The sequence below is a fragment of the Salmo salar genome, chromosome 07 (assembly GCF_965601325.2).
Source record: "Salmo salar chromosome 07, fSalSal1, whole genome shotgun sequence".
NCBI classification, from domain to species: Eukaryota; Metazoa; Chordata; class Actinopteri; order Salmoniformes; family Salmonidae; genus Salmo; species Salmo salar.
In genome coordinates this window covers 39,302,289-39,316,125 of record NC_138297.1, presented here as the reverse complement: position 1 = coordinate 39,316,125, position 13,837 = coordinate 39,302,289, and the positions used below count along the sequence as shown (strand labels likewise).

The window sequence follows — 13,837 nt, the reverse complement described above, 5'->3', positions numbered from 1 at the left end:
ATAATGTTGGTAGAACTGTTCATAGAGGGTTCTAGGAAGAACCTTTAGAGGATAAAAGTGTTCTTGGTGGAACCCTTTATAGATGGTTCTAGGCAGAACCCTTCATAGAAGGTTGTTGGTTGAACCATTTACAGGGGGTTCTATGAAGAACCCTACAGGTAATTGTTTGAACCCTCTCTGCAAAGGTTTCTACTTAGCACCAAAAAGGGTTCCCCTAAGGGGACAAACTGAAGAACCCTATATGGTTCTACTTAGCACCTTTTTTTCCTAAGAGAGTATGTTATGCCACTCTGACATAATGTTCTTTCTATGTGATGCCAAATCCAGGTCAACTGGCAGCGGGAACATGTGAGATTGTGATGCTGGACAGGGACAGCAGTCAGCCCAGACGGACCATCGCCAGACAGACTGCACGGTGCGCCTGTAAGAAGGGACAGATCGCTGGGACGACAAGAGCCATGCCAGCCTGTGTGGACGGTAAGAGCTTTTTACATAGTTTAGAACAAGTCTGGAGTGATCCCTTTACAGTATGTGGTCAGGTATTTGGAAAATGTTGTGGAAAATTCAGTACTGAGAGAGATTTGGTAATTTCTTCAAACAACCATCTTTATTTAATATCGATTAATTATTGCAATAATGGGGCTGGTCGACCCCACACCCTTGAGTGTTGGACCGAGTAACCTAACCTTTACACAAATGCAGAGAACTATATATAGCTGACACAAAAAATGCTTAGTCATGATTGGTTCCACCCATCCCATGCAGATTGAGGCATCATAAGCCACTCTGTGTTCATCCTGTCATTATCTGCACGTGGGTTGTTGTCTTAACCCCACCCTAGCTTAGTTTCCCTGATGCAAGAATGATTTTGAGACAATGAGGGATTGTTCTACACCTAAGCTATCCCTAGTAAAACACATTCTTGTCTATGTAATGCAGTCTTTAACTCATTTGTCAGCTCAAGCAATCTCTGGTGACTATACGCCCAGATCAGCTGCAGGGAACTACATTTACATTTTTACAATTACGTCATTTAGCAGACGCTCTTATCCAGAGTGACTTACAAATTGGTGCATTCACCTTATGATATCCAGTGGAACAACCACTTTACAATAGTACATCTATATATTTTTTGGGGGGGAGGGGGGGTTAGTAGGATTACTTAATCCTATCCCAGGTATTCCTTAAAGAGGTGGGGTTTCAGGTGTCTCCGGAAGGTGGTGATTGATTCCGCTGTCCTGGCGTCGTGAGGGAGCTTGTTCCACCATTGGGGTGCCGGAGCAGCGAACAGTTTTGACTGGGCTGAGTGGGAACTGTGCTTCCGCAGAGGTAGGGAGGCGAGCAGGCCAGAGGTGGATGAATGCAGTGCCCTTCTTTGGGTGTAGGGACTGATCAGAGCCTGAAGGTACGGAGGTGCAGTTCGCCTCACAGCTCCGTAGGCAAGCACCATGGTCTTGTAGCAGATACGAGCTTCAACTGGAAGCCAGTGGAGTGTGCGGAGGAGCGGGGTGACGTGAGAGAACTTGGGAAGATTGAACACCAGACGGGCTGCGGCGTTCTGAACGAGTTGTAGGGGTTTGATGGCACAGGCAGAGAGCCCCGCCAACAAGCGAATTGCAGTAATCCAGACGGGAGATGACAAGTGCCTGGATTAGGACCTGCGCCGCTTCCTGTGTAAGGCAGGGTCGTACTCTGTGAATGTTGTAGAGCATGAACCTACAGGATCGGGTCACCGCCTTGATGTTAGCGGAGAACAACAGGGTGTTGTCCAGGGTCACTCCAAGGCTCTTAGCACTCTGGGAGTAGGACACAATGGAGTTGTCAACCGTGATGGCGAGGTCATGGAACGGGAAGTCCTTCCCCGGGAGGAAGAGCAGCTCCGTCTTGCCGAGGTTCAGCTTGAGGTGGTGATCCGTCATCCACACTGATATGTCTGCCAGACATGCAGAGATGCGATTCGCCACCTGGTAATCAGAAGGGGGAAAGGAGAAGATTAATTGTGTGTCATCTGCGTAGCAATGATAGGAGAGACCATGTGAGGATATGACATAGCCAAGTGACTTGGTGTATAGCGAGAATAGGAGAGGGCCTAGAACTGAGCCCTGGTGGACACCAGTGGTGAGAGCACGTGGTGCGGAGACGTCGAGGGGAGTTGCAGTGAGATTGGTAGAAGAACAGCATCTAGTAAAGATGAGGTCAAGCGTATTGCCTGCCTTGTGAGTAGGGGGGGACGGTGAGAGGGTGAGGCCAAAAGAGGAGAGGAGTGGAAAGAAGGAGGCAGAAAGAAATGAGTCAAAGGTAGACGTAGGGAGGTTAAAGTCACCCAGAATTGTGAGGGGTGAGCCATCCTCAGGAAAGGAACTTATCAAGGCGTCAAGCTCATTGATGAACTCTCCAAGGGAACCTGGAGGGCGATAAAGGATAATGATGTTAAGCTTGAATGGGCTAGTGATTGTGACAGCATGGAATTCAAAGGAGGAGATAGACAGATGGGTCAGGGGAGAAAGAGAGAATGTCCACTTGGGAGAGATGAGGATTCCAGTCTCGCCACCCCGTTGACCAGATGCTCTCGGGGTATGCGAGAACACGTGGTCAGACGAGGAGAGCGCAGTAGGAGTAGCAGTGTTTTCTGTGGTAATCCATGTTTCTGTCAGCGCCAAGAAGTCGAGGGACTGGAGGGTAGCATAGGCTGAGATGAACTCTGCCTTGTTGGCCGCAGACCGGCAGTTCCAGAGGCTGCCGGAGACCTGGAACTCCACATGGGTCGTGCGCGCTGGGACCACCAGGTTAGAGTGGCAGCGGCCATGCGGTGTGAAGCGTTTGTGTGGCCTGTGCAGAGAGGAGAGAACAGGGATAGACAGACACATAGTTGACAGGCTACAGGAGAGGCTACGCTAATGCAAAGGAGATTGGAAAGAAAATTAACTAAACAACTGGGGAAGCGAGAGAGCAGGGCCTCCCTCACTAACCATTCGCTGAAACACTCAAATATAACTATTCCAACTTCCACTTAGAAATTATAATTGATGTAAACTACAGTGGTTCAATGTTTCCAGGAATAGGCTCAAACTTAGTTTATTCAGCTAGATAACTTGGTACAGTATTCTTCCGTGAAACCCACCCAGTGCACCGTGTCTTATGACGCCGTAGCTAACTAGCATGCTAGCATCCAATAACACACGGTTAGCACCAATACTTGGTTACAACAAACTACCAATGGATCATTCCTGTCCGTGTCTAGTTCCTTTCATAACGCAGAAGTAATTAAACGTTGGCTAGCTAACACAAAGTCAGTCCTGCTAGCTACACAAGTGGACTACACAACTCGAAAGCTTACGTTGCAAAAATCTTATTGACTAAAAATGATACAGTACTGCTAGCTGGTAGCTGGTAGAGTTGGCTAGCTAGCAGTGGCTGCGTTTACCTTTATCTTTGATACAAAGACAACTATGTAGCTAGCTAACGTTACACTAATCAAATCGTTCCGTTGTAATGTATTTAGTTTCTACAGTACCGCTAGTTGGTAAAGTTGGCTAGCTAGCAGTGTTTGTGGTGTTGTGATGTTGACGCCGTTTGGAAAACGGCGCGAATGAACGAATACAGCTGGCTAGCTGGCTAGCTAACCTTGTTAGTTTCTCAAAGTTAGTTTCTCAAAGCTACACCTACACCTTTAGCTACACCTTTATCCTTGATGCAAAGACAACTATGTAGCTAACTAGATAACATTACACTAATCAAATCGTTCCGTTGTAATGTAAGGAATGTAAGGAAATGTAATATTACCCGCGGAGCGAAGAACAGCATGACTACTCCACTACTAGAGTGGAGACCATAAAAACACAGACACTAGTACGACAGAAATGTCTTACTATTATTTAAATATGAATAATATCAAATAAATCTGGTAAATATGTAATTTTCCTTCACAATATACAGGTGGTGTGTAGACCGGAGTTGGACATATTAGCCACTGAAATAGGCCTATACTATCACCGATACTGAAGATGCATTGCAGATTGAAACATTCAAACTATCCAGTACATTTTCTAAGCATATAGCAAGGGTTGTGATTGCATTGTTTTTCTCAGAAAGACTGCTGGAAGAGCTCAGTGATGTCATGTCAGTGAATCATTTCTTATACCTTATTCTTCACATTATCTGATGCTTTGGCATGAATACGTCCATGAAATCTCTCTTATGTTCTTGTCGTTGTCAAGTTACCTTTGACGTTCCTTTTGTCAGCAGTGACAGTATGCCGTGAATGTAACACATTTTTCCTATTCCCCCCAAGCCAATGCTATTGCTATTTCTCTCTGTGTGTGTGTGTGTGTGTGTGTGTGTGTGTGTGTGTGTGTGTGTGTGTGTGTGTGTGTGTGTGTGTGTGTGTGTGTGTGTGTGTGTCTAATAGTGAGTAGAAGGACTGACATCATGACATGTAATCCCCCACCACATACACCTCACCCCAAGCGCACTGCGTTGACACAGGGGTTTGATATTTGTGTCATGGCCTGTGTGTCAGGTTCCCCTCTGTCCCCTAAAGCCAGTGTTATTTGTTCTATTTCTTCCTGGATCACACAAGGAGTAGCCAGTCCACTGGAAGAGAATAGGACGGAGAATACAATTTAAAAAAATTACTGAAATCTAATTTGTTTATCTTATCGAGTTTTCAAAGTCTGGGCCAGTATTGTAATTTCCCACATTTAAATTGATACAAGCTGAGTCTTTCCGTCCAACACAATCCCTGTCCTTAATTCCTCAATTCTCAATCTCTACTCCTGACAGTCACCTCTCGAGAAGGATAATCCAAATGAGACCCATCACAACATTTACATACATTTACATTTAAGTCATTTAGCAGACGCTCTTATCCAGAGCGACTTACAAATTGGTGCATTCACCTTATGATATCCAGTGGAACAACCACTTTACAATAGTGCATCTAAATCTTTTAAGGGGGGGTTAGAAGGATTACTTTATCCTATCCTAGGTATTCCTTAAAGAGGTGGGGTTTCAGGTGTCTCCGGAAGGTGGTGATTGACTCCGCTGTCCTGGCGTCGTGAGGGAGCTTGTTCCACCATTGGGGTGCCAGAGCAGCGAACAGTTTTGACTGGGCTGAGCGGGAACTGTGCTTCCTCAGAGGTAGGGGGGCCAGCAGGCCAGAGGTGGATGAACGCAGTGCCCTTGTTTGGGTGTAGGGCCTGATCAGAGCCTGAAGGTATGGAGGTGCCGTTCCCTTCACAGCTCCGTAGGCAATCACCATGGTCTTGTAGTGGATGCGAGCTTCAACTGGAAGCCAGTGGAGAGAGCGGAGGAGCGGGGTGACGTGAGAGAACATGGGAAGGAAACAACCAATGCAGCTGAATTCTGGAATTGAATCCTGATAGAAATTCTGCAAGATGATCTATCCAATGAGTCAGCTGCAACATACTGAATCCTGAGAATAATATATTATCTGTTTACTCTGTATTGCCATTACAAAATAGTTATTCTGCTGGTTGAGTGCTACATATCTCGGAAGCAGTTTGTTCAAGTGGAGGACAGGATACATTTAATCTTCCCAACTGCCCCGTTTTATAAGTCATATCATTCCACCCTGTCCGCAAGGAGACAACGAACACCGACAATAAAATCCTCTTCAGACAAAATTTCAATTCCATGGCAAAATATTCCTCTCAGCCCAATTAATCCTGATCCACAGGGGGCCGATGTAATGTTTTTACATTTACATTTACATTTACGTCATTTAGCAGACGCTCTATTTTTCTTGTGTTGCATAAATACAGACTCCCCTTATTTGTCATTTTACTCTCCTGATTCCTTTATTTTCTTGTAACAATGTCAGTCTATCTATTGATTCCCATCAAGGCAGGTGAAAAAGAGAGCAAGGCTGCTGAGCAGTGTGGTGTTGGAGTGGATGGACCACTACACTGATTAAGAGGAGAGCTCGTTGAGGGGCTGAGAACAGAGATATTGTACCTTCTCCTCAGGTGGTCCGAGAGAGGAGAGGCCGAGGAGAGTGTTTGTATGTATGTACCAGGCTCTAAATTAGAAAATAATCATTGGTAGCACTGGTGCTCCTAACTTCAAAAAGTTAGAAGCACAACATCAAATTTAAGAGCACCAGAAAATAAGATTTTAAAATCAATTGAGATATAGCCTATATGAATTCTAATTAGATATATGTTGTGCCCTAGAAACAAATATGTAACCCTTTAAATACATTTGTATATTATTATAAAAAGTTAAAATGTTAATACAAATAACTGTCATTGAAATTAAAAAGTTATTTGTAGATTGAGGTTCTTAACATTATGTAAAAGTACTATTTTCATATTGAGATGCATTATATTGAAAATTGTACACTGGCTTTTTAAGAGTGTCAAGTTTGTGACTATGACATGCAAGACATTCATTGTTATGATCATTGATCTCCTGAAGAAGCTATCCCTATTCCTTTCTTTCTGTGCCCCAAAATGTTTCGATATACTGGTAAAGTTACCAGGTTGTTAGCAAGCTAGCTAATGAGTTAACAAACATGACTGAACAACGTGTAAAACCAATGAGGCCCACGAGTAGTTTTAGAACTGCCTGCGACATAGTTTATGAATGTAAAATGCAGCCCCCAATCTCTCACAGGAAGAAAAAAACATTGCTCTGGTAAAATGGGTCAAGTCTTTTGAAGTGTTTGTGCTAGAAACACGCCGTTTTCATTGTATTAATGATGCAAGCATGACGCTAACGAATCTGTGCTCGGGAAACAACGGTAGTGTGAAGCCTTATTATTACAACAATTATTATTTAAAGAATAATAATTTAATACAAAAAAATATAGAATGTTCTTTTTTTTCAAATTAAAAGTCCAGGTTGCACAGTGAAATATTTGGTTGCACTTTAAAGCTGTGTGTGTGTGTGTGTGTGTGTGTGTGTGTTGGCTATGGACACTGACAACACTACCCCTGATGGTGTGGGTTACACACTCAACATGACAAAGTGGGTCGGAGAACATCTCCAGTTGGCCTCTGGTGTCCCATGGGAAACTAAACCTATTGAAGTTTGAAAGTACCATGTTTTGCCAAATAAATACCACTGTTCCTGCTACTGCCACAGCCTTTTATCAAATTTGATTGTGTCTGTGTTTATTAAATGGATCACAACATTTTCTTTGCAACTTTTGGTGGAAAACCAATAGATTTTGCTTATGATGAAAATAAATTGTGTGTCAAGCCAGTCCTCCATGAAAGCAATTCAGTTTGTCTTTCTCTTAGCAACTTCTGCTTCAACTCAATTCTCCTTGAATAGTTAACAAATGGAAGCTTTCTGAGAGGGCCATGCCTATGGTTCAATTCTCATATGAAGACTTTTCTTACAAGCCCAAAACGTTGATGGAGAAATGGGCTAGTGACTAAAATGTTATGACAACCCTAGTGCTGAGAAATTTCTGTTATTTTCATTTTTTTCAACAACTAATTGACCAAGGTTAGTTCAATTATTTGAATTCCATTTTTTTTGTGAACTCAATGCACACATTTCTTCGTTTATGTGGAGATAAGTCAGATCAAGCCCAAACTGTGTGATGTAGTAGGGAGTTGCGTTTCCAACAGGCCAATATTCTACATCGTTTAGCACAGAAAACGTGTTAATTAACAACAATGACCATAATCCATTGCGCGCCTACTTGTCCGGTTTGTGTTTCTTTTACGCCTGCTACGCCTGCTAGAAGAATGCGCAATTGAGAGGGATAGAGAGTAGTTTCTTTGTGAGAAAGCTCTACCTGAAAATACATGATCTAAGTGATAAATAGTTGGTATTCAGCAGTCTTAAAAGTATGTCTTATTTACTTTGAAGTACTTTTTGACAGACAGCATAGGCAGCAGCTCTATAGAGATGAGATGATGACTTGGAATGAAATAATGAAATAATCAAATAAAACAAATGTAATATACACAACTGAAATATTTTATTCAAGTAAAGTAACGTGAGTAAATTATGGCTGATAAGGGATGAGCAGTAATGGGCTGTCACTACCATCATGGGACTTTTATGAATTGTTTTATTCTGTGTTGTTACAGCATTCAACCCGCATAATGCATAATGCATTTAATGTAAAAAAAAACATTATTATCGAAACAAAAATCAAAAACCATAATAATATTTGTATAATTCTACCGAAACCGAACCAACCTAAAAAAAATACCTAATCACTAATCAATCGTTCAGCACAAGACAACCCTAATAAAATGATTCAATTATAAACCATTGCATGGCAGTCGTATGCATTACAATACAATTATTAGAAACATCTCTAAATGTAGTGTGATTATTGACATGTACCAATTAAACCAACCCAATCCAATACCATTGCAAAGCAATATACTGTGTGTGTTTTTCACTTTTACCATTGAAGACCATTAGAGACCATAACATTGAAACCATTAGAACTTCTGTAGCCTAATAGTGTGCTTGTTTTCCAGGAATGGTCTAACTAATCCATACCTTTTTGAAGGTAATAAACACACACAGAGTGGCCGTTTCCTGTACACAGATTAAGCCAAAGAGAAAGACAAACTGAATTGCTTTCATGGAGGACTGTATTGAATTGTGAGGATGACCACACTATTTCTTTTCATCATTAGCAAAAGTTGTTGGTTTTCTTCGCAAAATTGCAAAGAAAATGTTGGGATCCATTTAATGAACACAGGAGAACAGCAAAATGGATTAAAGGATGTGGCAGTGGTAGGAACAGTGGCATTGCAGTAGTTGGAACAGTGGCATCTAGTAGGCAGAACATGGTACTTTCACACTTATTTAAAGAAATAATGCAAGTGACTTCAATGGCTAATTTCTCTGAACAAGGGAAAAAAACCTATACCAGATTCACGGAAAATACATTACATAAGATGAAAATGCAATACCCCCTGCATCGCAGTGCTAGAGGTGTCACTACAGACCCGGAACCAATCCCGGGCTGCATCACAACCGGCCATGATCGGGAGTCCCATAGGGCGGCGCACAATTGGCCCAGCGTCGTCCGGGTTAGGGGAGGGTTTGGCCGGGAGGGCTTTACTTGGCTCATCGTGCTCTAGCGACTCCTTGTGGTAGGCCGGGCACCTGGAGGCAGACCTCGGGCATCAGGGGAACAAAGTTTCCTCTGACACATTGGTGCGGCTGGCGTCCGGGTTAAGCGGATGTGTGTTAACCTCTATGGGCTAGGTGGGACGCAAGCGTCCCACCCGTGGTGCACTCCATCAACAGCAGGTGCATTTCAAGAGCGGCAAATTTGAATCCAAATAAATGTCAAAATTCAAATTTTTCAAACATACAACTATTTTACACCCTTTGAAAGATAAACATCTCCTTAATCTAACCACGTTTTCCGATTTCAAAAAGGTTTTACGGCGAAAGCATAAATTTAGAGTATGTTAGGACAGTACATTTACAAGAGTTGTGTGTAATGTTGTGCCAATTCAAAGACAGGCGTCACCAAAACCATAAAATCAGCTAAAATTATACACTAACCTTTTACAATCTCCAACAGATGACACTCCTAGGACATTATGTTAGACAATGCATGCATTTTTAGTTCTATCAAGTTCATATTTATATCCAAAAACAGCGTTTTACTGTGGCGTTGATGTTCAGGAAATCGTTTCCCTCCAATATCCGGCATTCAAGTCAGCACCACAAATTAAATAATTAAAATTAGAAAACATTGGTAAAATATTATATTGTCATTTAAAGAATTATAGATTTACATCTCTTGAACGCAATCAACTTGCCAGATTTAAAAATAACCTTACTGGGAAATCACACTGTCACTTCCAGGTATCACAGGTCCATAACGAATGTAGTTTTGTTCAAAAAAGCTCATCATTTATGTCCAAAAATCTCCGTCTTGTTAGCACATGATCTAAGCCCGCCGGACTTCACTTCATGAACGAGGGGAAAAAATATATTTACGTTCGTTCAAACATGTCAAACGTTGTATAGCATAAATCATTAGGGCCTTTTTTAACCAGAACATGAATAAAATTCAAGGCGGACGAATGCAAAATCTTTTAAAACGTATTGGAACGAGGGTACCCAGCATGACCTAGCGCGCCAGGTGTCTAATGGGCCATCATCGTTCCATGGCTCTTGTTCGGTCAGATCTCCCTCCAGAAGACTCAAAACACTTTGTAAAGGCTGGTGACATCTAGTGGAAGCAATAGGAAGTGCCAAAATATTCCTCAGCCCCTGTGTTTTTCAATGGGATAGGTTTAAAGGTAATACAACACATCAGGTATCCACTTCCTGTCAGAATCTGTCTCAGGGTTTTGCCTGCCAAATGAGTTCTGTTATACTCACAGACACCATTCAAACAGTTTTAGAAACTTTAGGGTGTTTTCTATCCATATATAATAAGTATATGCATATTCTAGTTACTGGGTAGGATTAGTAACCAGATTAAATCGGGTACATTTTTTTATCCAGCCGTGCAAATACTGCCCCCTAGCCCTAACAGGTTAAGAAACGCAGTTTGGCGGGTCATGTATCGGAGGACGCATGATTCGACCTTCGCCTCCAGAGCCCATTGGGAGTTGCAGCAATGAGACAAGATCAAAATTGGGGAGAAAAAATCTATACTCCAAGCCGCAGCATACTACTTGTCAGACATAAAGAACTGATACTGTTTACTGGTTGTTGGGATGGACTTTGCGTTGGGTGTGAGGTGTCTGTGGGTGGCTTTTGATACTTTTATTGGATTCCTCATGTCTTACTCATTGTTAGTAAGAAGTAGGGTACAAATTGGATATTAGGTACTATATTTATTAAGAATTATACGAAACCAATGAATTAAAATGGCCTAAATAGCTTAATTTCCGAGAGATCAAATTGTATTTCAACAAAATAATATTTCAGAAATTCTAATCTTGAGATGGTGGGTGTCGAATTCTCTTTATTGTGCTTTTTGAGGTGGAACGACCCATAAGGGTTAAGTCACAGGTTAGATGCACTGTACATTTGTATACAATGGCTCTCTGTATTGTATACCCTTTGTTTTGCGCAGCAGTATTTAAAAAGGCTTCTAAAGTTTGTAATTTCCACTTTAAAATGGCAGACTTGATTTGCCCTAACAAAAAAATGTATTAACCCCTACAACAAAATGCCCATTAATTATAATCCACATAAGAATGAACATTTCCTGTCACTGCAGGATTATTTTCCTGCCATAGCAAACTGGCTCAAATTAAGATCTTTCATCCTACATCTGTTACCAAGCGTAGAATGGGGAAAATATATGTTGAAAATGTGTGAAATTAGACATCTGTTTCACAAGTTTAGACAGCACAGTAAAATAACGAAATGTAGAGGAGAGAATAGTTCAGTATAATACAGTACTGTACTGTACAGTAGAGTTTAGTACAGTAGAGCACACTAGAGTACAGTATAATTTACTGTATTGTACTTTACTGTACTGTACTGAACTACACTGTACTGAACCGAACTATCCTCTACTGTGCTGTACTGAACTCTACTCTACTGTACTTTACTGTACTGAACTATACTCTGATGTACTGTGCTGTGCTCTACTGTGCTGTACTGTGATGTCCAAACTTGTGAAGCATAGATGTCTATGATTGGTACAGATTTGGTCCAGTCCAACCAATTTTGACCTTGCTTGGGGACGGAGCTCATTAGAATAATAGCCAGTGTGTAGAATGGTATCCAAAATATTCCTTTCTTTACCTTTGTGTACCTATTCAGGTACATCACCATGAAGAGAATGACATTCATAATCATGCATTTCTGTATACTACAGATCAGGGACAGATGATGTCCTTCTGTTACAATCATTCTGTTACTGTCGTTCAATAACCAAGATAGATTTTTTCAAACAGAAGGTTGTCATATCATAGCTGACACCCCATTATTTCAGCAGACATTTCTGAATCTTAATTCGGAGTAGATATTTAAGGGTTTTGGTCACATAAACTGAGGGAGATTTTAGTGTTATTCTGTTACCAAACTTTACATCTGCACTGCTCTTTGAGTAAATGTGTTTTTGTAAAATTCTTAGTGGAAATTGTTAAAAGTAGTCATGTTCTTAAAGTTGTATAGTTTGTTTAACTTCCTAATAGATGGTTTTTGTTTGGTATACTTTAAAGTAAAAAATAATTATTTTACTATGGAATTGAGAAATCATATCATGTCAACTCAGTACATTCCATTAGTATGAACTGCAGTACCTCTAACTAGGAGGAATGGGGCTGTCTGCCAGTGCTGTGTGTTGGGAAGAGAGGTTTAGGGATGTAGTGAATCATAACGGGTTCCTGTAGTAGACATCCAGATGGGGGGTGGGGAGGCTGGTGTGCCTAGTAGTCTCTATGGGCATGTTAAACCAGCTCTCTGGCCTCTGAGTCGGGAGGGGAAAGGCCACCGGAATACAAATCAGACCCTAGAGATGGTGGGAGTCATTATCTGCCACCTCTGTATGAACACTGCATATAATGTTGGGTTGGAGTTGGAGTAGGAGAGATCAGGTGCAGCTATGTATGATGCATAACTGCCCACGGAGGCTACATGATGGAGGGAAAGGAGGAATTTTAATGTCAGTTAACCTCTATGGGGCAGGCGGGACGAATTCGTCCCACCTACGTAACAGCCAGTTGAATCCTGTGGCGCGATTTTCAAATACCTTAAAAATCCTATTACTTCAATTTCTCAAACATATGACTATTTTACAGCTATTTAAAGACAAGACTCTCGTTAATCTAACCACACTGTCCGATTTCAAAAAGGCTTTACAACGAAAGCAAAACATTAGATTATGTCAGCAGAGTACCAAGCCAGAAATAATCAGACACCCATTTTTCAAGCTAGCATATAATGTCACAAAAACCCAGAAGACAGATAAATGCAGCACTAACCTTTGATGATCTTCATCAGATGACACACCTAGGACATTATGTTATACAATACATGCATGTTTTGTTCAATCAAGTTCATATTTATATCAAAAAACAGCTTTTTACATTAGCATGTGACATTCAGAACTAACATACCCCCCGCAAACATCCGGCGAATTTACTAACAATTTACTAAATTACTCACGATAAACGTTCACAAAAAGCATAACAATTATTTTAAGAATTATAGATACATTACTCCTCTATGCACTCGATATGTCCGATTTTAAAATAGCTTTTCAGTGAAAGCACATTTTGCAATATTCTAAGTACATAGCCCGGCATCACAGGGCTAGCTATTTAGACACCCAGCAGGTTTAGCACTCACCAATATCAGATTTACTATAAGAAAAACGGTCTTAACTTTCCTGTTCTTCGTCAGAATGCACTCCCAGGACTTCTACTTCAATAATAAATGTAGGTTTGGTCCAAAATAATCCATAGTTATGTTCCAACAGCGACGTTTTGTTCGTGCGTTCTAGACACTATCCCAATGGTAAATAACGGTCGTGCGCACGGCGCATTTCGTGACAAAAGATTTCTAAATATTTCATTACCGTACTTCGAAGCATGTCAACCGCTGTTTAAAATCAATTTTTATGCCATTTTTCTCGTAAAAAAGCGATAATATTCCGACCGGGAATCTGCAATTAGATAAACAGCCGAAGGAAAATATATCACTGGGTCGAATCGGGCACGCGCCTAATTCCATTGTCCTCTGATGGGCCACTTGGCAAAGGCGATTATGTGTTTCAGCCTGAGGCTGCCTCGTCATCGTTCAGGTTTTTCCCGGGCTCTGAGAGCCTATTGGATCTGTAGGAAATGTCACGTTACAGCTAAGATTCTGACTCTTCAATAAACAGAAGCAAGAACAACAACACCTTGTCAGA

The 13,837-nt window shown here is 41.3% G+C and overlaps 1 protein-coding gene across 2 annotated transcripts in view; it reads left to right on the top strand.

The window, feature by feature from the left end:
- The window catches only part of LOC106609108 (chemokine-like protein TAFA-5), a 159,607-nt gene that overhangs the window by 49,287 nt on the left and 96,483 nt on the right, over positions 1-13,837 (top strand). For both annotated transcript variants that reach the window (XM_045721889.2, XM_082977598.1), the window contains exon 2: positions 328-477. In XM_045721889.2, coding sequence (XP_045577845.1) covers positions 328-477 — 150 coding nt within the window. The remainder of the gene's footprint in view (positions 1-327; positions 478-13,837) is intronic.